The sequence below is a fragment of the Pinus tabuliformis genome, chromosome 2_2, assembly GCF_031772625.1.
Source record: "Pinus tabuliformis cultivar Carrire ecotype Pingquan chromosome 2_2, CPIR1, whole genome shotgun sequence".
NCBI lineage: Eukaryota > Viridiplantae > Streptophyta > Pinopsida > Pinales > Pinaceae > Pinus > Pinus tabuliformis.
The window spans coordinates 285765523-285790239 of NC_142300.1; the positions used below are offsets into that span (position 1 = coordinate 285765523).

At 40.1% G+C, this 24717-nt stretch overlaps 1 protein-coding gene across 4 annotated transcripts in view; it reads left to right on the forward strand.

Moving 5' to 3' along the window:
• LOC149192446 (protein SAWADEE HOMEODOMAIN HOMOLOG 2-like) overlaps positions 1-24717 on the forward strand; it is a 254874-nt gene that overhangs the window by 151138 nt on the left and 79019 nt on the right. For all 4 annotated transcript variants that reach the window (XM_089406390.1, XM_089406391.1, XM_089406392.1 and 1 more), the window contains exon 6: positions 14163-14226. In XM_089406390.1, coding sequence (XP_089262516.1) covers positions 14163-14226 — 64 coding nt within the window. The remainder of the gene's footprint in view (positions 1-14162; positions 14227-24717) is intronic.

Sequence of the window (24717 nt, forward strand, 5' to 3'; positions counted from 1 at the left end):
TGCAGGAACAATAGAAACCGGAGCTGTTGATACTCCAGAAGTAGGTGGGGTAGACGGAACAGATGTTGCAGCAGTCGTTTGAGGCGGAGTTCGAGGCAAACTAGGCCCAGGCTGAGAAACTATAGAAGGTGCAGAAGTTTGAATAGTAGGCTGGATAGGTTGTTGGGTTGAACCAGAAACTAAGGGTTGTCCAGATTGAGATGACAACTACACGTTCCGTTGCAAGATCTGTTGAGATTGAGATGGATCCCACACTAAGTTCATTCGGGGGTATGGACCCATAGAAGGTTGAGCAAATTGAGGACCATAACTAGGTTGAGGGTAGAGTTGATAATTCAAAGGTACATTTCTAGCTCCTTGGATAAATGATTGACCGAAAGGTTGTTGGAAACCTTGGTTTGGGTACTGACCTTGAGGTTGATAACCTTGAGGCACGTACTGATACTGGGGTTGACCTTGAGGTACGTATTGATACTGGGGTTGACCTTGAGGTACATACTGAGTCTGGGGTTGACCTTGAGGAATGTACTGTCCCGTAGGTATGTACTGTCCTTGAGGTTGCTCCCCAGGCAGTGATTGGGTACCTTGAGGTTGCCCCCCAGGTGATAATTGAGGATCTTGAGGCTGCCCCCAGGCGGTAACTGGCCACCTTGAGGTTGCGGATTTGGAATGGTACCTGACATCATAAGAATATCTTCTACACTCAACGGCTTAGTTCTGTTATTACCAGTTAATAACCCATGTTCAACAGGTTGAGGAGATGCTCCTGAAAAAGTACTAGTAAGTGACTGATACCCAGAGGGAACAGAAGGACCGCCATATAAAAATGTTTCTGGAGATTGAGAAAACATGGACGACTGTCTCGACATATTCAAAGGAGGATAATAACCCTTAGGTGTTGGATGAAAAGGAATGCGAGGTGGTGAAAAACTTGGTCCCGGGTTTTCCAAAAAATTGGTCAATGAAAGATACCAAGCATCCCTCCTAGGTGGACTGTAAAAGATTGATTCACGCTCCCTAAGTTCTATAGCTGGTTGATTTTCAGGGATAGGTATACCTTCTTCCGGAGTAACAAGTTCTTCAATAGCAATAAGTCCAGAAGGAAGATTTTGGGTAATGACTCTTTCTACCCTGGGTGAACCAGGACCACTGGAAGTTGGAGAGGCAAATCCTGATGTTGGAGCAGCAGGTTCAGTTTCAGGTTCAGATATTTCAGGTTCCTCGGCTAATTCACTAGTAGAAGAAAAACTACCAGTAACTTCGGAAAAAGAAATAGGTTCAATAATATACTCTGGTGCTTGCACTTGATAATCAGGATGTACAACTAAAGAAGACTCTCCTTCTTCAGGTGACCCAACTCTACTGTCACTAGGAGTTACAAGGGCTCGTAGCCCTTCAAGTTGGCTTGGTGAAAACTCAGGAGGTTGGCCCCGAAGTCTACGGGACTTCCTCGGTAATTCAACCACGATTAAATATTTTAATTACTTCACACGCAAATAAAGAAAAATCTCAATGAAAACCACCTAAAGTCTCTAAAGAACCAAACAATTTTGAATCACACGCCTAAAGAATCTAGGAGGTCAAACCACACACAAACAGTAACTTTCCGTACCGAAAACACTAGTTGGTGATGAAATCCAACGTCGCAAAATTCAATACAGAAATGGCGGTTGGAACAGTTACCCCGGCAACCTGCTTAATGAATAGACTGGCACAAGTTTCTCCACTAAACCGTTTCGAGTGAAGAGAACCCCCCAGAAAATCCAAGTGAGTCTAGCCGATGTCTGCTCCAGGTACAGTGGGATCTTCCCTCCATCGTCACCTTAGGAAAGAATCCTATAGAATATGGTCACTATGGTTACCAACGGAAAAAAATATATCTGGGGGAACATTCTGTGATCCGATACACACGCAAGGGCAGAGTAACAAGCTCAATCCCCTTGAAGGCTCCTTGACATAATCCAAGGTTTACCAACAAGTGACTCCAGGCTCCTCGACAATGGTTAATCCGAGGTTTACCATTTTTAATACATGTATATCTTGTATCGTTCCCAATGAGGAAGGATTGATTACCCCACTGGTTCGGACACGATCTCGTGCTTGATTCCTTTAAGAGGAGCTTCCCCGAGCATAGATGTAACAATTGGAATTTATCTCCTACCGCAAGATACAGCTACTTGTTTGTTTTACTATCTTGGAGAGTTAATTACTCCCTACTCCAAGATACTAGCCTAAGCTATGTTGGTGATAAAAAGCCCTAGAAATAAAAAGATTGCTAGATAGATTTTACTTTCAAGCGTTATTTTTATTGGTTTTTTCTTAAGTCAAAAGGTGCAGAGATGAAACTTTATGGTGTAAAGACTCGACTCCAAAACACTAAAAATGCACTTAAGATGATAAACAATCATTTTTCTTCAATGAATTTCTAGCTAAAGAAAGAGTTGAGAATGCAAATGCTTGATAAACAAATCTTTCCTTAACAAACAAATAAAAAGAACTTTTTGTCTTTTCCAATAAACTCAAAAAACGAGACAACTAGTTATGCTCATGAAAATTTCCCTTTCTTTTCAAACACTCAAATACTACAAAAACAAACTTTTTCAAAAGAGATATTTTTTTAATTTTTATAAAACACTCAAAACTATTGAAAATCTAATCTTGAGATCTATAAATTCTAAAAAACTAATTGAAGTAAAAGCTTACAAAATTTCTTTTCAAGGATGTTTTACTTAGTTATGAGCAAGCTAAGGACTAATTTGTCCAGAATCACAAATTAATAAAAAACAACCAGCTTTTGTTTTCTTTTTTAAAAATGAAATCCAAAACTTTCAACACAAGTTCTTTCGAAGCTTTGCAAAGAGAAAAAACAAGATGTATTCCTCAACAAAGACAAATTTTACAAATCGGTCAGACTCATAAGAAGACCAGCAAAAACCAGGGTGATCTGAGGTTTCTAAGGCTTCTAAGCTCTGAGTTACTTCAAAGACGAAACAAAAATCAAGCCAGGCACACAAAGCTTCTAGAAATTCACCTAAAACCTAAATGCCAATGGAATTAACTTACGAAAAGTTTCTGACAAGACACGTGCAGATCTGGGCAGAAGCTAAAACACATAAATAAATCTTAGGCTTAATTAAATGAATATATTTTAAGTTTTTCAAAAATTCGACAGGGTTTGCAGGCTCCCGGTACAACCAGGTGCGGTACCGCTCTGTGTGTAAAGCAAAAGTGCGGGGATGTCCGAACTGTGTTACAAACAGAGGGTGCGGTCCTCTTCCAAAAGCGTGAAAAATAAAAAATAATTCAAGATCTACAAAATCTACCCAATCCCACACACATCAAGCAAAAAACAAGAAACAGAGAAACAGTTTCTCAAGTCAAAGTAAAAGCAAAGGCAAAAATCAAAATTCAAGTCCCCAGTGGAGTCCCCATTTTGTCGTGCGGATGAGTCGTTTTTGTGGACAAGACCGACCTCCCTAGTATCTATGGATATCTAGCGACAAGCAAACCAAACAAATTCTATCTTTCTCTAAATATGCGATTTATAAATAAAGGCTAGTAGATGTTTTAGGCCTACCTCGAGTCCAGTGCTGGTTTGTGGAAGCCACGCTCCATTGATCCAAATGAGCTCCTTTTTTAAGGAATCTGCAAACACAAACAGGCACACGTATGAAATAGCATCTGAAAAGCCAATATAATAAACCATATTTATCATGATGATCAAGGAATTCATGAAATAAACCATAGAAGACAATTTATTGAGAAAAATGAATCTGATTGTATTAACTTTAATCAAAGAAGAACTTTACAACCTTGGTGCCTTGATGCTGTACAAGCTTCTCCCAGGGTCTAGCAAGAATCTCCTCTACTTTGACAAGTTTCACTCTCTTCCCAAAGAAGCCAAAAGGTATGTAATCTCTCCTCTCAAGCTTAACTAGGAAGTCTCAATTCCAACAACATTTACCCTAAAAAATGTTCAGTTTTCAACCTCCCTAGCAACCAGCCCAATGCCTTAATTTATAGTGCAGAGGAGGGAAGTTACTAGGTCCACCTTCAAAGGGATAGAGCCCTCCTTCAAAGGGATAAGCTCCTCTCATCAAGGGGTTAGCTCCTTTAGTTATGGGATGCATGAACCACCTAGGAGCGAACCAACCACGTCAAGATTCCTTCTAGAAGCGTCCAGAATTAACCCAAAGTGAGTTTTTAAGAATAAACTCGCGCCTTTTTGACTTTCACAGGGGTCCGCACCCACTCCTTTAGGGACAGAGCGGGCAGGTCCGCAGGTAACATGACCAAGGGGTGCGGGACCGCAGGTAATGGTAAGAGAAAGTGCGGAACCAGAGTTTTATTGATTTTCAAAGACTTTCTCTCATTTTTAAGGATTGACATGAAGAGTTGAGGTTTGAGACTTGCAAAGGAGGACAATATGAGTGGTGATAGACTTACACTGACTGCAAAAAGTCATGGTGACAATATTTTGTGTAACAACATCCTTGCCTTCCAGATCACATAGTTGGATGCCCCATTCAATCTATCCTAATCTCTTAGTCCATTCGCTGCCATCTCTGCCAATCGAAAAAGTGGAATGACCTCCTCTCTCTCGCTGCTGCTTAGCAAATGAGAATTCGAATTCCCTTGCTAGGAATTCTCTGAGGAAGAAATTTCCTCAATGTGTCTTCTTCTCTCCCACTAACGCTATTCTCCCAACAACTGCTGCAAAATATTTGCGTCTCAGCTGAAGATTTGCTCTGCAAAGAAAAATACGCTGTTGGTTCTACCTATGGAAGTTTTTGAATTGGAAATCGAATTTCTTTGTTGACTCTCTCAGAGAAATTGATTTCTCCTCAGATTTCGCCCTTCAGGCTTTTGAATTGTGCTGCCTCCTGGGGCTTCGAATTGTTGCCTCTGCAGGAATTTCAGACTCTCTTCCTTTTTGCTTCTGAGCTCTTCTGCTCACGATCTGTGCTTTGATACCATGTGAAAAATCAGTTACCCGATTCCTACTGCAACAAACTGACTATATTTCACCTACTTGTTAAATTAATTGAACAAGTTATCTGCAGTTTTCTACGATAAACATTGAAATACATACGCTGCAACCTACACCAAAATAAACTATGGAAACTAAATACAGCACAGGAGAGAAATAATAAGCACACACATCTACACAGTTATTTTTGGACAAATGTCCTCGAAAAAACCCAATGCGGGAAAATCGGTGTAGCAACTCTGAGGGTTTTATTTTTTTGCAGTAGTAAATTCTGAGTACAATTTGTTGGATGCTCAACTGGCTATCCGATACAGAAAAAAACTAGACAAAACAAATAGTGAGATGATCTCACCCTGTCATTAGAAGAATCCGACCCTGATCTCATTGGAAAGAGGCTCTGCATCCCTTCTGTGTTAGCCTTTGCGTGTCACCTCTATTGGGGAGTGCATTGCTCTTTCTCCAGATCTTATGCTGCCCAAAAACTTCAATTTCCAGCCTCCTGGTCTCACACCCCAGCTCCTAGCTTCTGAAACTCGATTTCCTCAGCAGGAATTCGATCTCCCTCTAGGCTCTGCGCTGCCACAACATCAGCTTTGCGTGGACTAGCGTCAACCTCATTTTGGACATCGTTCTGCGCTCTCTGCCTTGTACTCTCTGGCCTAGGAAAACTTCCCTTTTCCGGATACTATCTCTACCCCTCACTGCAAAAGCTCACTTCAAATTTCTCACCGACAGTTGCTTTGCTGCAGAAATTCGATCTTCTGAACTCTCTGTGTGTGTTCTCCAAGTGCCCATCAAGCCTTCTCTTTTAATCCTCTTGCTGATCAATCAACGACCTAAATTAGATTCTAATCAATGGCTAGGATCATATTGACTTGATCTTCGCCTTCTTCTAGAAGTTTCACCAGCGGTTTAGATTAATACCCATTAATTATTTTAATTTCCTAAGTTTAGACTTAGGGTCTCATTAAAAATAATTAATTATTTTAATAAAACTGTCTCCGGGTGGAATTTCCCAAAACAATTTTTGGTTATTGGAGAATGCATGTGTCTAAGCCTCCCTGCAAATTTTGACACTTAGAGCACATTTGATGCTACTAGAAATCAACAATTTTTGCTATTTTAGGGCTAATCGCTGCATACATTTACCGCTTCATTGTGGAATTATGTTTCTATATAGCATATCTCTATGTATGGGCTATGGGTGTTGAATGAATTGTCCTAGATATTGAAGTTATCTTGATAAGCCATCTTCATTTGCAAGCAAAGTATAAATGCTTTAAGGACACTTTCCTTTTTTCCCTAACATTGGATGAAGTTACCCTTATAGCCTCCTTGAGCTAGAAACGAGATCCTTCTTCATAATTCTTCCTAACTCCATATCCCCGAAGGAATTAGGCATTGATCCACCATAAGGTGATCACCTTAAAACCTTTTTCTTCACCTTTCACCTCTTTTCTAGGTCTAGCCACACTGGGCCACCTAGGGCATCACTTTCCCGACAAAGTAGCCATAGAAAAAGTTCGATCTCCTAGCCTCTACTGCGCTAGTGTATCCTCAAGGTCTCCTCCAAATTTGAAGAAATTCTGATGGTGGGATTGTGAGATACCCCAAGCCCTAGCTCTGAGATCAAATTTTGCCTTGGTGTTCCCTAGGCTAGTACCTCATAGGACCAATTTGACACCTTTAAGTGGAAATTCTTGTTTTGATCCTTTCCCCTTCCTTGTTTAGGTTAAGATCATCATCGGTTGCTAAACTCCCTCCCCTTAACCTAGGATGGGTCCACTTGGTCCCGTGTGGTTCCATAACTTTGAAAAGTTAATTCTTTAGGAACCACTGGGGAAACCAAGCCTAATAAGGATTTTAGGGATTAGGAAACTCCTTTACAAGGCATATTCCTTTAACCTAGCCCTTAAATCCTCACCTCCTCCTAGAAAGCTTTGTACCTTGCTTGAAGAGCAAGCAAGTTCTATTGAAATTTCTAAGTTTACTTAGATAGAAACCCTCCATACACTTTATTTGATGTATTCCGACCTACTTGTTATTTTACTTAACAAGTTATTTACAATGTAAATACTGAAAATAAACACTAGTGCATGCTCAACATATTACAGATCAACAACTAAAGGAAACAAAAACAATCACACCATATGACACCATTATTTTTGGACTAATGTCCCCGGAAAAACCCAATGTGGGAAAACTGGTGCAGCTATCTGAGGGTTTTCTTATTAAGCAATATTAGAGTACAATCTGGGTGTCGAAACTGGCCTACCCAACAGAGAATTTCCTTGGCAGTAATACCTCTCAGTTTCTGACAAATCTCCTGGCTGAAACCCTGGATAATCCTTCCGGCAGCTCCTTAGCACCAATTTGCCCCAGAAACCCCAGTGTCAGTCACTCTTTGGACTGCTTCAACCCCTCTTTGCTTAGCGCTGGCCCTGCGTCGCCCCAGATGGGTTTGCGTTAGCCTTAGGAGGCCCTAGTTCAACCCTCTGGCCCTCTGCGTCAGCAGCGCTGGCCTCTTTGAGGCTCTGCGCAGATCCCGGCTACCTTTACGTGAGCCCTGACTGGCTATGCGTCACTCTCCCTAGTTACTGCGCTGCTCTCCCGGCACTATCTCTACCTCTTTATCTCTCTGTACTCAAATGCCCCTCAGCTGCATCTCCCGATCACTAATCCTATCTCTCTTAGCAAACCCCGCTCTAGAGAATTGAATCACTGATCACTCTGGTGTGTTCTCCAAGTGACCCTCAAGCCTCCTCTTATACTTTTCTAGTTGACATATCAAAAGCTGAGATTAGGTCCCTAATCAACGGCTAAGATTAGATCTAGCTTGATCCATGTATTTTGGACCATTCTAACACAGTTTTATATTAATCCAGATTAATATTTTAATTTCCCTTAGTTTAGACTTAGGGACTCCATTAAAAATATTAATTATTTTAATATCTCCTAAACTGTTTAGAATCTGCCCAAACCCTTTCTGGGTATTGGAGATCTCATGTGCCCCAACCTCTCCACCAAATTTCGTGGCTAGAGCACATCCGATGTTACTCCAAATCAACAAGCTCCATTTTTAACCACCTTTTAGGAAAAGGATCATTAAGGTCACTTCACATCCATTTGTTGATTCATCCTTCACAAGTGACTTTCTATATATCGGGTCTCCGTCCATTGGTGAAAGTCCGTAAAGAGTAGGGAGTGTTAGCTGAGGTGACAATGGGATAAGTCTTCATTGTTGTCCTTGATCGTGTCCCTTTAGCCCCCCTGCTAGTTTGAGCAGTAACATTTTGGCGCTGTCGCTGGGGACACGAGACGTGTGTTTTGTTCCCCGTACGACATATTGACATACCATTTTGGCGAATCCATTGGAAGAATGAAGCCCTGGTTCTTCATTGAAATTCGAAGTCAATGCTTATAGGGTGAAGCAAGCATCTGTTAAGGAAATTTTAGTTCACCGAGACGACTCCCATGATACCAATATATAAAAATCAGTGGCTTCTAAAAAGCTTCATGAGTGGTTTCTTGCGTTGGATATCACATGAGTTCTAGGATACCCAAATGGCCTGGATTGGAACTTTATGCAAAATATGCCACAATTCAAGGGTGATCCATCCACAACATTGGACCACATAGCAAAACTTATGAAGCATGCTTTCGAAGTTAATGTGGTTCATCTAGACAACCTCGTGGAGTTATTTATTGCTTCTATTGAATGCAAGCACGGAGGCTGGCTCGACTTGTGTGAGCTTGAAAGCATTTCATCGTCTATCAAGTTGCTCAAGAAATTCATAGAGTATAAGGGACCCAAATTCCAATCTAATGAAGCTGCTTGTGAAAGCCTAGAGGAAGCCCTCCGAAGGGAAGGTCTCATTAGTTAAGATGAAGAAGTTGGAGATAACCTTGAGGATCTTAGTGATGAGCATGAAGATGAGTCTTCATTAGTTCCACATAATGAACAAAAAAGCACAGGTGCTGAGAAGGATGAGTTTATGGAAAGTGAAATTGAGACCAACCTTACCTTTCTCAAGGATATTACTCTCAATGACTCCTCTTTTGAGAACCTTGAGAAAGATGACCCATTAGCCCCTTGTAAGATGACATTGGAGATTACTTCCACATTGAACAGGAGAAGTGGGAAATCATTGGTCCTCAATTTGACTGTGCTCCCATTTATGACACCGACAAGGAGGATGAGGTTGAGAGTGGTCCTCCCTTTCTCCCAGGCATTATTTATGAGGACACATCCATCGATACCCTTGGGAAGGAGAATTATCATTTTCCCTTGCATGAAAAGGAGCAATTGGAGATGATTAACTCCCCTTTTTGGGAAGACCCTCTCTTTGGAAACAACAATGATAGGATTGATAAGGCCCTTGCTCATACTTACCTTCCTTGTGATTCCAGGAGTATATTCAAATCACTTGAGCCTCTAGAGTTGGATTTTTAGGAAAAGGATCTCGTTGAGACTTCACCTTCCCCTTGGCCCTTTTCTATTGTTCATCATCTTGAATCTTCATCAAGTGATTCCCTCACCCCTTGTCATACGATCTCAAGCGACTGTGAGCCCTTTCCCCTTCCGAATATAGTGTCGTGGAAGAGCCCATCATTGATTATACTTTACCTCCTTCGACACACCCTCAGGGTATTGATCACTCCATGACCTCCCCTCTCCAATGTAACCATCACCTTGAGCAACCTATTTGTTGCATTCCTTTCCCTCACCCTTCATTCCCCTCTCATCACAACCTTGTGGCATCTATGAAGCATAATATTATAAATAATGATTGTGATAGGGAGTTCTTGAGAGTAATCTTACATTCCACCATTGTGTACCTAGAGGGAAAGCCCCACACTTCTAGATTGACCTATTCTCCTTCTCCTAGGGTTTCCTTTTACCTCCCATGGAGATCACATTTTCCCACCTCCCACCCGCTTCATCCTCCATGTGATTGTGTCCGCATTCGCTTCGAGATTTGCTATAGGAGTAATCATATTGGCAGGCATTTGTATATTGATATGATGATATGTTGGTTACACTTGTTTTATGATTACACTTAGTATTGGCATTACTATATGTTAGGGTAGGATGCATTGCATGCTCATTTCCTCATTAGAACTAACATTATATGATATTTTTCATGGTAGAGTAGTCGCATTTAGATAAAATTTGCATATTTACTTTTCTGTTGATTTTATGGGCCTAATCTAAGTATGTGCGATCATGAGATGCTGCAAAAGCATGCTGCCCCGTGTTTTCCATCTATTGTATGTGCAGGTAACAGGTCTACGGTAACCAAGAGATTGTTGGAGTTCTCGTGACCTCCCATTCAAGTAGCTTCGTCCACTTCGAGAGAGAGCATGCCCCAGTTGGAGCCAGATGTTACCCACCATTTTGTGGATGATATGCCTAGGAGAATTTTTTTTCCAAGATGGTCCTTTTTTCCAATTACTTTAACAAAATTTATGCTAGAGCCTTTTACAAAGATCAATGTCATTATGTATCAATGCTTGAATTGATTGTCCCAAGAAGCCATACCCTCCTTCTCGCACTCCAATTACTTTAGAAGAATCTATGCTAGAGCCTTTCTTCCATACTAGAACTTGACCATCAACAAAAGCAACTCTATACCCTTTATCTTCCAAGCATGAAGTAGAGACCAAATTCTTTTTCAAACTAGGTACATATAATATATCATTTAAGAAAATGTTACCTCCTGATTCCAGTTGAAAAGATGTTGAACCAATGCCTTTGACTGCATATTTTCCATCGTCACCAAGCTCCACCTTTTGTGTAGTCTTCTTTTCCACCAACTCTGTGAGGCTTTCATGACTTCCTGTCATATGCCTGAAGCACCACTATCTACCAACCAAACATCATTGTTAGCAATAGAACCTATAAGAGTAGAATAAAAGAAAAATTATCATCATCATTCTTTGGCTTCTTCATATGTGCGCTGCTCTAATCAAAACCTGCAGCTGAGGCATGTTGCTTGCCCTTTCTCTTTTTGTTATTATTATTATTATTATTTCCTTGAGGACACTTGTTTTGATAGTGGCCATTCTTGTGGCAACGAAAACATTGAATATTTGACATGCCCCTTTTTCTTTGAGAGGGAGGTCTTTTTCCTGGTTTGGGTCTTCTTCCTGCATTCCTTTGAAACTTTCCAAAGTTTCTTCTTCCTCTGCTATGCTTAGAGTGGGCTGCAAATGATTGAGAATCTCCTTGAGATTTTGGAATCTTCCCTTTTTAGACAAGTCTAGATTCTTCTTGAGTGCAAGAGGTCCATAGATCCTCAAAACTTGGAATCGTTTCTCTGCCACAAATACTAGATGCAAACGAGTCCCATGAGTCAGGCAAACCATTAAGTGCTGTAGTCACAAGTTCTTTATCAAAAATAATTTCATCAATTGCTTGAAGTTGATCTCTTAGTTGAGAGATCCTCATGAAATATGAGGCCACAATATCATTTCTTGTCATTTTAACATCACGAAGCTCATTCTTCAAACTCATTGCTTGACCAATGTTGTTGATGGTATATAATCCAACCAGGGCATCATACATCTTCTTTGAAGTGTCAAGATTTGAGACATATGGAATCAAATGATCTTTGATAGACTCCACAATAATACTCATGGCTGTGATGTCATCCTTCTTGTATTTTTTTCCCTTCATTATCTGTAGGTTTAGTAACCTTGCCCTTCACAAGATCCAAAACATCATTCTTTGCAAGAATGAGGTCAATCCTTGTCTTCCAGGCCCTAAAATTTGTAGCTCCTTCCAACTTGTTCTCTGTCTTCATAGAGGAACCCATGGTCATAGATAAACAATTAGATTGCAGATGTAGGTCTCTTCAAGAGTGATCTCGATTCTCTTTCCTTCACCAAAGCTCTGGTACCAGTCGATTTCTATAGTGCAATTAAAACAAGCACAATTTTCTGCCAGATAATTACTTCCAATGATACAATCTATCTTCTTCAGATCATTAAGCAATTACACTTCAGAAAATTTCAACCATAAATGCAGTGGGACAGGAGAGATCACAATAAGATAAAGATGCACAGGAGATACAAATTTGCCCTTGAAAAACACGAAAACCAGGGGAAAAGCCAACAACCTTTTCATAGGAGAAATTGTCCAATTCAATCAATTGTACATCTGATTTTCCAATCAAAACTTCATCCCATTGGCCATAATAAATTTCATGTCAAGCCAAGTCAAAAGAGAGAGAAAGTCAAACTTCTGCTCACAAGTCAAGTCTGGTCAAGGAGGCCGAATTTTGGCCCTGCTGCTCCACAGAGAAATTCGGTCAAACTGTCCGGTTTGACCTGTGGTCAAAGCCAGTCAACAGTGCGGTCAGCGTCGAGTCTTCTTGTTTTAAGGATTAGGTCAATGTCAACCCAGAATATGCCTAGAATATTCATCATTCAGTCAAAGATTCCAAGTCAAAATAGCCAGAAAATGCCATGGTCAATGCTGGTCAAATTTCACTGGTTAAAGTCAAAGCTTGCTGGTCAAACTTCAGATTCTTCCTCCTTCGCACGTGTGAATAAATGATCAGACTTGCTTGAGAGAAGTTGAGTTGCTGACGCCAAATGCGGAGCTTTCTTTGTCAATTTATTTGTGTCGAAACAAGTGGGTTTTGACCAAGGGTCAAACCCCTTCATGAGGTGGGGCCGACTTGAACTGTAAGAATAATAATAATTTTTCTTTTGATTTGTTGACTTCAAATACAAACCACAGCTACATATTTTCAACAAGGTCTACCTAGTGAGGTTTTGCACTAGCTGTACTAGATTTTTTGGTAATAGTTCCCAACAGCGAATTCAATGTCAATGTATAATTTAAAAAAAACAATTATACAAGCACAATATACATAGAATGCAGTAGTGCCCTCTTGTTTTATAATTTTTTTTTGAGTTTTTTTTTTTTTTTTCATTATTATTTTCCAAAGACGACAAGTGAATATTGGAATTGCATTTTATACACCTTTGTGTTCCCAACAATTCACTTTTGTTTATGTAAAATGAAAGACCATAAATACCCTTTTCAAAACGGAAATATCCATGGAGTGGCCACATATTTTTTATAATTTTTTGATTGTGTAGTTTTTGAGATATGTATTTTTCTTGGGGGCCTTCACTACTGGGGAGAAAAAAGTTTTGTATAGGTTTTAACATAAAAAGTAAATTAAAATATAGTATGTAATCCAAAATGAGAAAATTATGTCATTGGATAGAGGTTTCAATGACAATTCTACATACACCAAATTTGCCACCTTCCATGGAAGAAATGAAGGGATTTCATCTCTTGAAAGTTGCAGATCCTTGAATTCCTGCAAAAATAGGGGAGAGTTATTGACTTTCAAGCCCTCAATCAAGTTATTTTAAAATCCTTGCTTAAGGTATAGTTGACATAAATAATTGATTTTGGTTTAAAAGTCTCTGTCAAGGTTTCAACTTGATTGAGTGTTTAAGCCCTCAATTGGGGTTTGAAATGCTCAATGAGGGCTTAAGACCTTGATTGAGGGTTTGCATAGTCCATTATATCATGCCTAGCTCGTCGAAAAGTGTGACTAAGCTTTGTGGATTCAGCTTCATTTGACATGTAGACTATTCAATTTTGGGGGTTCACATCATGAATGTGCATGGTGTTCATGTGGATCCAACCAAAAACCTAGTCATGTGCGATTGACCAACCTCAAAGGCACTAATGGAGCCACACAGCTTCTTGGGCCGTGCCAACGTTTATTGAATTGTCGTGTTTGGGTTTTCATATTACTCAGACCCTAAGCTAGATGAATAGGGATGGAGCCATTATTGTTATAATTTATAGAGGCTTTTCACATTTGTATAGGTAAGATAAATATGTGAATTTTTTAGGCTATGCTTGACCGGCTATGCCCATGCACATGCTTTCTTGAACATCGTATTAATAGAACTGTTATATTATATATATAAGTAGTATGTGAATGCATTACTTACCATAAAAGTGCAGTTGGATGATAAGTTGCAATGTATTGGAGCTTAAGGGTCTGATGGAAGGAATTTCCTTAATTGTAATCTTTTATGCATACTTTGTGGGAATTTGTCTGTGTTTTTAATGTTTCACATTATGCCTTTGAAGATGTTATCATAACTTGCTTTAGACCTTTGTTTGTTTTCACAGGAAGAACGGACCAAGATGCTTCAGAAATGGAGTTTGAAGCAAAATCTTCAAGAGATGGGGCGTGGTAAATGATTTTTCTTCTGTTATATTACAATATACATATATCTTGAATATTCGGAAAACATTTTGAATTTTGACTAAGAAATAGCTAAACCCATCTTTTTAATCAAACAAAAGGCATCTATGTTTTCTTTCCAGAGATTATTTGAAGTTTAATGATTTAAAGCTTCCTTATGTCAGTTCAATGTTGTTTGTGCCACTACTTATAGATTGAAGTCTTGTATTATTTATTTTCCCAGTAGACTTTTCTTCTCTATATGAATCCTAACTATGTAAGTTTGGTGTTTGTGTTCATGTTTCAGTTCAGTTCAATTTATGTGTGAGGGAAAACAAAACTATGTTTGAAGTTTGTTGATTATACGAATCCACGTATTTGGTTTAGCTCCTTGTTTTTGGGGGCACACAAGATAAATCCAGAAATACTGGAAATAGAATATGTCATATAGTTGAACATTTCTCTTGAAATAATGGTTCTCCAAGCACAAAATCAAGTTAATACATTAGAAGACTATCAAGAAAAGAATGGGCAGCCAGGCTTGAGATGTATAAAATGTTATTGGGAAGTAGTGTTGCATGCAATCAGTTCTGAATGGCAAGAGAATCTAGGAAATAGACTGTAGATTGCCAAAATTTATTGTTTACACAGGATAAATAATACTGATCTGCCATGCACCCCTTTTTTGTTTCCTCTGATTGCATATAATGTTTTATTGTTGATTAATGTGCTTTGCATCATAGGCTGATCATGATTGAAGAAAAAGATATGTAGGATCAACAACTTGATAAATATGAGTGACAATTGTGTATTAATGCGACATACACTGCAAATTCCTCAGTCTGACATCATTTTTCCTTTGGCACACGCTGCTTCATTCCACACTGAACCTAAACCAATATTTTGTTGAAGAGATGCAGATAATGATGGGATCAAACCCATATAGTTATGGTTGTTAACAGTATGACACCAACCTGACACATTCCAAGCACCCACTAAGCATGTTGGGTGCAGCAACAAAATTCTGAAATTTCTCCTATGTGGAGTGGTTGTCCACCCTGTCCTGTTTCTAGTAAAGGTAAATGATTGCACAGGAGGGGAGCTCCAGCTTTCCTCGATCTTTACAAACAGGCCTGAGCTTCTACAAATCCAGATAGTTGTACCTGTGTCAAAACCTTGGCAAAGTCTTTCTCAAGAAAGAGTAATCAAAGCAGAAAACAAGCCCTAAAATATGTGTTGTGTAAATCACTGGGAAGATGTGCCTGAAATAGAAGTTTCAACCAAGTATTGTCAGGACAAAGAAGTTATTTTCTCCCAGTATGCTTTAGTTGGTAAATTCATGGGGTTATGACTGTCTCAGAAATTCTAGAACTTTTGTCATGAAAAATTGGGCTCCAAAAAGTATAGTTCAGACTTTTTATGCAGGAAGAGTTTTTGACACATCCCTTTTTGATTCTGTGGAGGATTTGAATATTATTGTTAGAGGACACCCTAGTTTTAGGGGGTAAGTGGATTCTATCTCAATAAATGGCCTATGGATTTTGATCCAATGGAGGAAAGTTTGGCCTTGGTCCCAAATTGGGTTTGCTTACCTTTCTTTCCTCTCCATCTTTGGGATTGTTACCGCTCAAACTAGCAGGGGTCTTAGGAGGGGATCCTATAGAGCAACTACTAGGTCAAGGGCAATGATGGAGCAATAGTTCACTGTCACCTCAACTAAGGCTCCCTGCTCTTTACAGACTTTCACGGATGGGAGGAGACCTAGTATGATGGAATCACGATATATATGGTCAATGATAAGATAAGGAGGTGATTCCTAGGCCTATTCACAAGAGAGACTCAATGAGATGGGTTGCTTGCTTTAGAAGCAAGGTGATAGGCTCTCTAGGAAGGGCTAAGAGGGTCTTTGAGGTTAGGGTTTGAGAATATATCTTATCAAGGAAGTCCCTAGACTCAAAAGGCCCTATGAATGCTTGGCTTCTAAGTGATCTTTGTGGAATTGGAGTCAAAAGGTTGCGGGACCACAAAGGGCCAAGTGGACCCAAAATTAGGTCAAGGGTATGGAGTTGGTCAACCAAGTATGTACTTGACCTAATTAGGGAAGGGAAGAGGATCAAAGAAAGAATCTTCTTTTGATGATTTAATGCTATGATCCCAATGAGGTCACTAGCCAATGGGAAACCAAGGGCAAGAATCGATCTTCGAGCTAGGGCTTGAAATATCTCAAGATACAATCGTTAGAATTTCGTGAAATTTGGAGGGCCTCTAGAAGATACACCAACACAGTTGTGGGCAAGAGATCAAATTCTTTTGATGGCTAAATTGTGAGAAAAGTGATGCCCTGGGTGACCTATGGAGGCTAGGCCTAGAAAAATAGGGGAAGGTGAGAGAAATTCTCTTTAAAAATGATCACCTATGGAAAGATCAGTGCCTTATCCTTTGGGGAAGATGGAGTCAAGATGAAATTTATGATTTAGAGGAACTATGCCCAATCAAGGAGCCTTCTAGACAATTTCGCATGGCAATTAGGGCATGAGAGCATCTGCCAGAAGAATTTATATTTCAATTTGCAATAATTGATGACTCATCAAGACGTGTTCAATAGAAACAATCTCTAGGAACATTCACCCTTTCGCACATGATACATGAGATGATTCAACACTACAAAAGATTAAAGTTCCACAATTTTGCATAAGAAAAGCAGTAAATTTCAGATCTAGTATAGTGAAAATCCCAACAACGTTCATGTATTAAATCAAATAACAAGAATAAACGTGAAAATATTACTTGCATGTGTAAAAGGGTATATCCAATCACCAAATTATGACAATAATGAAGCTCCAAGACAAGAGAGAGATATTCAAATATCAAAATTCATCCATAACATCCAAAATCCTCCTCCAAAAGGGAATGCGAAATTCTCAAGAAGCTACTAAGACCCAAATCCAAGTGATGATCACAATGAATCATCTCACTTCTATTTATACACTCTCTAATGAATTCGATTTAGCTAAATTGGCCTAATTAAGCCCCTAAAAAAATAATGTGCATAATAACAATACTTTTGGTGACAAGCCCACCAAATAGCTCAATACATAAAGATAAGCCTCTCAAGAGAGTCGAATGATCAATAAAATGGGTCCTTGTGCCTTGGAGGAGGCCTAATGAAGTCCAAAGGGTGCAATGATGTCAATTTGGACTCCCAAGATAGCGGACAAAGGGTTGGCCCAATGTTTTCCAAGCAAGAACTTGTGGTGCTCCCAAGTGGATGTGGGGGCACAAGTGTTGATTTGGGGTAGCATCAGTTGTGATTTAAGCCTCAAGTTTTGCAGGGAGGCTTGGGCACATGTATTCCAAAGAACCCATAAAGCGTTTTGGGAAATTCCACCCAGAAGTGATTTTATTAAAATAATTATATTTTTAATGGGGTTCCTAAGTCTAAACTTAGGAAAATTAAAATATTAATGGGTATTAATCTAATCATGGGTGAAACTTCTAGAAAAAGACACGGATCAAGCCAAAATGATATGAGCCTTTGATTATGATTTAATTTAGGCCGTTGGTTGCCCAACAGGAAGATATAAGAAGGGGCTTGAGCGTCATTTGGAAAATACATTGAGAGATCAAGAAAATCGATTTTCTGAAGTGAGAAGTTCTTAGGAGGAAAAATTGATTGAGGAGATTTCTTATCGCAGAGGAGTAGTGAGAATCCGGAAGAAGGAATTTCCAGAGAGTACGAGGCAGAGGGAGGACATAAAGACGTCCAAAGGAAGGTTGGTGCTAGCCCATGCAGTGCTGATGCAGAGACAACGTAGTCCTTGAGGCGAAGTCGAGTTTCCTGTTGAGGGAAGTCGAGTTTAAGTTGCCGGAAGCCGGGGTGTGAGTTTGGGAGGCAGAAGTTCGATTTTCTTAGCCAGTAAAGGATTCAGAAGAGGGGCAATGTAATACCCAAGAGGGGTGATGCAAAAACTGTCGAGAGTGATGCAGTTCTGCGCAGAAGCCACGCAGAGGGTGATGCAGAGCCTCCAGTTCAGCAAGACCAGTCACTGATTCTCCCAGTGACAGGGTGAGATCATTTCACCAGTGTTTTGTTCAGTATTCTCTCTGTATCAGATTGCTAGTTGAGCATTCTAGAATTGTACTTAGATTTTCTCCTACATAATAATAAAACCCTTAGAGATGATACACCGTTTTCTCGAATTGGGTTTTTCGGGGACTATTGTCTAAAAATAACGGTGTCCTATGTGTTTCTACTTTCCTTGCTAAGTTTCTATGTTTCAGAATCATAATTAATTAGGTGTAGGCTGCTTTAGTAATTTACTTCAATGTTTCAAGAAGAAATTTGAAATAAACTTGTAATGTTATTTACAATCTAGGTGAAGTAGATTCAGTTGGTTGCAGTAAGATTCGTGAGATTGTTAGATTTAGGATTTTTCACAACAAGGACATCCTCATGGGTCTCCAAGTGGATCGAAAATGCTTGTAGACCATTCGTAAGGGCTTGGATGATGATGTAAGCCCTCCCTTTGTAGCGGGAGACATCCTTGGGAACCTGGAACATCTGCCAAGTGTATGGTGCAAGTGTGGAGCTTGCTAGGCATAGTGAACTAGGTTCATCATCCTCATCCAAAAGGTGGAACACGAGCAATCAACGAGAATTGTTGGGGACACAGGAAGTAATTTTTACTATGGTGGAGGCCCATGGTTCTCAATGCTCACCCTGCAAGTGCCCATGTGCCCCTCTGGAGAGCTAGGACCCTATATAGGGATACCAAGCAGCAAATGGAGACCCACCTCCAATCTTGCATAAGATCCAATGTGTCCCCTTGCCCTCTAATACAAAAAATCATTAGAATAATCAAGTAAAATAACTTACAAGTCATGGAACCAATGGGGCACTTCATAGTGGCATGCCCTTCCATAGTGGGTTTTGGCATGTACAAGTGTCTCCAAGCTCAATGAGGGGTTAATCAAGGACCTTGTTAGGTGGTTTCAACCTTTAAAGGGGATGACATGTCCATGGTACATCCCTCAAGTGGCAGGTGGCAAATGATATAGTAATGGAATGGAGTGGGGATCAGGGGAATCATCTAGACCACATGTCATGTGTAATGTCCCAAATGAAATAAATTTGGAACAACACTTACATGATTTTTTTCTTCAAATACTAACTCAAATACTTCAGAGATTTAAGTCGTGAATACTATAAACAATTTGCACAAATTTTCACCATGAAATTAACAACAAAACCACGAAGTATAAATTGCAACTTATAGACAAGAAATATATGCAGAATCCTCAGCCTTATTTTATTAAAAATAAAGAGTACATAGAACGCTTGAAATGGTTGAGAGTATGGCCACCAAGTAAATCTGCTCCAATATTGCACTAGGTCTCCAAAGCTGACCGACTAATCAATACACTGCAACTTGTGAACCTTGAATGGATCTACCAAGGGAAGAGATGGGTGCTCGCCCGCTCTCACTAAATCACCCGAGGGTTTCCATCCTGGGGTAATTGCTGAAGTAGAGAACCGAGTTCTCAAAACTCTCCACAAAAACAATACACAAATCTAAGATGTCCCCAAATGACCTCCTCTTTTGTAGATCTGATGGATAGATCTCCAAGCCTATAGAAGCATCTTATTTTATTATTTTATTATTAATTTAGAAGCTCCTGCATTGACTTTATCTTAAGTTACCTTTTAATTTTATTTTATTTCACTTAAGTCACTTTTGGCCCAATTTCTCCAATTAATTGTTTTTCTTTAATTAAATGACTAATTAAAGTCATTTTTAACTAAGGAAAATGGTATATTGCCCACCATACTCTCTTCGACCACTGAAAGTCACTTCTCAGCATCCCATCCTGTAGATATTCTCGTTCTGGTTCCAACGAGCTATTATATTGAGGTGTTCCATCAATTAATCGCCACGGAATGCCACCTCGAGCATAATTAATTAAGTTATGCCAATAATAACTCCGTTTTATAAGAATTATCAGAAAGTCATGGAACCTGAAACAAGATGTGAGAAACTGCTCATGATGATGAATATGCCAAGCGAATGCCATCAGACTCCATAAAAACTCCTCAAAACTCCATCAGAGCCCATGATGACATAAACCCGCTCCACTGACCTAGCCATCACCTGCCTTGGAAATCCACCTTAGCTATACTATGGAGGAAAATATAAATGGGGACATTACAGTCCTCTTGCCCCAAGATTGCTTGCCCTCGAGCAATCCAAATCTGTGGACCAATCTAGTGGCCCAATGCAACCGAGTCCCAATGCTCGGATCCCATACGAACCATTGGGTGATGCTTTGCTCCTGTGTCAACCTACCATGGATAGACCCCTTAATGCCCGAATCCTAGACCAATCTCTGATTGAACCCGTCATCAACAAATCCTCCGGGACCCCAATACCACCATGGCCAATCATCGCCCACGTCCCTTGGCTCAGACTATGCTCTATCTCTAGCTATAACTGTTGCTCCATCAAGTGAATACCGGCTCATCACCTCTCTCCAATCCAACCTCGGGCATAAACCAAGGTCATCCCCACTCTGTTGATGCAGGGCTAATGCTACAAAAACACTGGTGAACTGTCAGTCCACATCCCACTGCTCACTAGAACATATCGTAACCTCCTCATCTAAGTGCCCCTACTGTACTGTGCCTTGAACTAAGGTTGATACTCCATCAAAAGGATACCAACTCATGATCTCTTGCCAATCTAATGTATGGACACCCGTGCAAGGGATACGTCTGCTATGCTAATACTGGTCCAGGCTCAACTCCTGATTCTCTACCCAGTCAATCAAAACATGTCCAAGAAATCCTGCCTCTCTCCCTCTAATGGGAAAAAGTGGGCAAACTGTCTATGTACTCCTGGATAGGGCTGTTGCCTGAAAATGCTGCAGCTTGGCTGGCTGCCATGACATCTGTTTACATTTGTTTGCACCTCATCAATGGGTAGACCCAAAGATTGATGCACTGCCATCTCCTCGCCTGATAGGAAACTCCACGCTCCTCTAGTCCACCAATCTCCTGACAAACTGTCCTGACATACTCCAACATTTCCCGAGGACAAATGTCAGCAAATATTGTCGCCCTGCCAGTTGTCTGTACATTTGTCTGCTACTCATCAATGGCTACCCCCAAGGGTGGCTGTCCATCCTCCTCCACCGCAGGCTCAATATGAACCTCCAATTGGCTCTCCCCAAAGGTTTCATCATGCATACTGTGCGCATCCTCCTCCTCAGCTGACTCATGCTCCACCATATGCTGCTCATGCTGAATCATCACTGGTGACTCATCATCCTGAATGTCTCTCCTAGGGTCCACAGATTGCTCATCATATGAATCTGGCCTGCTGTCAATGAATCTACATGACTCATGCTCCTCATCCTCCTATGAACCTATGGACTCATCCAAAGAAGAGTCCTCACCCTAAAAGTCAAAAGGAATCTCCTCCTGCTCTACCTCTGTCATCTCCTCAAAGTCATTCAAGCATGAGTGGTTAGGTCCCCAAGGTCCCTTGCAGGCAAAGCAAAGTCCCTTCCTCCTCATCTCATTCTTGCTGCATGATCCCCCAAACCTGAGCAGCTCCTCCTTGGTCAACTGTCTCCTGAACAACCCAATGTTCTGCTCAACCTAACTGTTGGCTAGTTCATAAGCAACAGGTGAGACCAACTGTTCTCTCCTCCAAATGGACAACAATCGAGACTGCAACTCCCGGCAAACGACATCACGAGCTCTCATACATGATGACAAGATGGACTGCACATGTGCTATGACTGTGTCAGGATGATGTTTCTTAATGTTGAAGAAGCATTGGAACATTTGCAGGATCAAACCATCACACTCTAGATCTAACATGATTTCATGTCCTAATCATGGCCATAATTTTCAGAACCTGAAGTTTCTTCTCTAATGTAGGACCCATGGAGTTATCCAAGTCTTGTAAGGTGTCTGCCATCATCTTGAAGACTCTCCTCATAACATCATCATTGTAGGGAGCTATAGGGGCAGTTAATCTCATGATATTACTGAGACAAGATGCAACTGGAAGTCTGACCCCTTCACAAGGTTCCTCCAAGAATTTGGGTTGTATGAGAGCAAGCATAGCTAGTTTCAAAGCCCACATCAACTTCTTCCCCTCTAACTGGCTGACTTTGGAAAGGAGGTCATCTAGTTCATCAAGTTTGAAAAGACTTTTCCATGCGACCCTCATGTGCTTCAAATCTGCCCCAAGAGCAAATATTTTGTGCGCTATTTCTTGCCCCTTATACACATCCTTGGGTTGTTCTTTCTGAAGAATGGCATAGACCCCTTTTGAGAAGGGTCTGTTGTTTGTTGCTGTTGGGTTATTAAGGGAGTTTATGAAGGTTTTATCCATGTTTTAGTTGAAGAATGATGATAAGTGTGATTCATACAAAGATACAATAATTACCAATTGTTGGCGGCACGTAACTCAACAACTATACTCTGCCCTTGACCATACAAGACACAAGTTTAATGACCCTACTTAATTTTACCAGTAGACTCAATACAATAACAAACTGCTGCTGCAAAACTCTATCCTCTCATCATTTTGCCTGGAAATCTCCTATGACAGTATGCTCATATACATTTTCTGATATGGTGAAATTTCTGAGTTTTTAGTTTGGGTTTATGTGAGGATTCAAGCAGTTCGATAGCTGACTGCTGTGGGGTGTAAATTTGCCTTCGATTGTCTCACAATTTAGCAGCAAGGTCATACAGTTATACATAACCCAATGGCGGTTTATATGAGCACAGGGACATTAATGACAGCCAAACAATGTTCCCTATATTCGGTTCAACAAATTTCTGGGTTTAAATTAAGTTTTACAGTGGCACTTTTTATCTAATGGTTTGGCATACACACCTCTGTAACTAACTCAGAAAAGGGTAAACACAATGGTCACAGGCAGGTTCTTATAATGCTCAGGAATTTATAAATGGTTGGTATATGAAGATGTCAGAATGAAAAAAATAACTCAGAGCAGCTCCCTTTGGTTCACTATCACTTCAATATTGCAAAACCCAGAATGCATTCATATATATCAACAACAATTGCATGAGCATTTGAGTAAGAATAAAGTCCGCAGAATTCTTGAGAAGAACTTGGTGTCCAATAGTTGTCTGCAGAACACACGCAGTGGATGGAGCACTAATTGTGAAGGCCCATTAGCATATAACAGTGACAAATTACCATCAGCAACCTCCATGAATGTTCACAACAGCAAATTCCAGTGAATATAATCCACTATAACCTCACGTACAACACTCAGTCACTTCCAAACAGGGATAATCATATTCCAGAATGACCACAACTCGTCCCCAACAAACAATAGCAGAGATGAAAGATTTGATGTCTTAGTTCCACAGGAAATTCGTCCCTAATGTGGCTGCTTTCCCAACAACTAAAAGAGAGTATCTCGGCTCATTGAGAAAGAGAGAATTGTGCCACAGGGAGTGTAAACTTGTCTGCTTAAATTGCTCATCAACTCACTCTCTACCTCAAGAGATTCGACCAGATAATGAGGAGAAATCGTGCTCTCTCTCCAACAGTGACTTAACCTTTGACCTGGGCTTGGTCTTTAGCAAGATTAATGATTTTCGCCCTTGGCTTTTAGAATGGCATCCGAATAGCTGAATTACGTGTCCCCATTTGACAATAACTTAACCCAGAAATGAAGTAGTTCGTTCAACTGCAAGACAAGGGATTCAGACACTTGTCTAGAATCTTGTCATGAATTCGTCCTTCGTAGTAATGACCACCCATTGCGGCTCCTTCACCAATGCTCGCACGACCCCAATCTAATTTCACACTCTGTGATCAAGCGGCGGGCGTATCAATGCATGTCGAGAGTTGGGCTTCACTCGACTGTCTAAATATGTTGACTTAATAAGAGTCTAAACCCCTTTAATAGTCAATAATTCAGCTCCTTGAAAATCTTTGATGGCATCGAAAGCTAAGTTGCACGAAACGGGGAAACGGGGAAGCGACACGAAACGCGGAAGCGAAACGAAACGCGACCTCCCCGAATTTTGGAAACGGGGAAACGCGAATATATATAATAATATATATATATATATATATATATATATATATTAAAAACATTTAAAAATTATTAATATATATATGTGCAAGACTGCAATCATAAAGCATTAATGATACATTTACTTAAACATTTTAACATTAAGATTAAATTTACATCACAATGATCACATTTACTCATGACTCATCACATAATGAAAATAAAAATATAGGAACTGGAAAATCCAAAATCAGCCTTTATTTATATTAGTATATGAGGCTGCAAGTACAATAAAGACTATAAGGCTGCAAGTCTCAAGAACTATAGAGACAAGTCACAAAAGAGTCAAAGACTAATCCTCATCATAACAATCCTCATCAAAAATAGAAGCAGCAGAATGCTCAACAGTGGATGGTGGTGCTGAAGAAGATG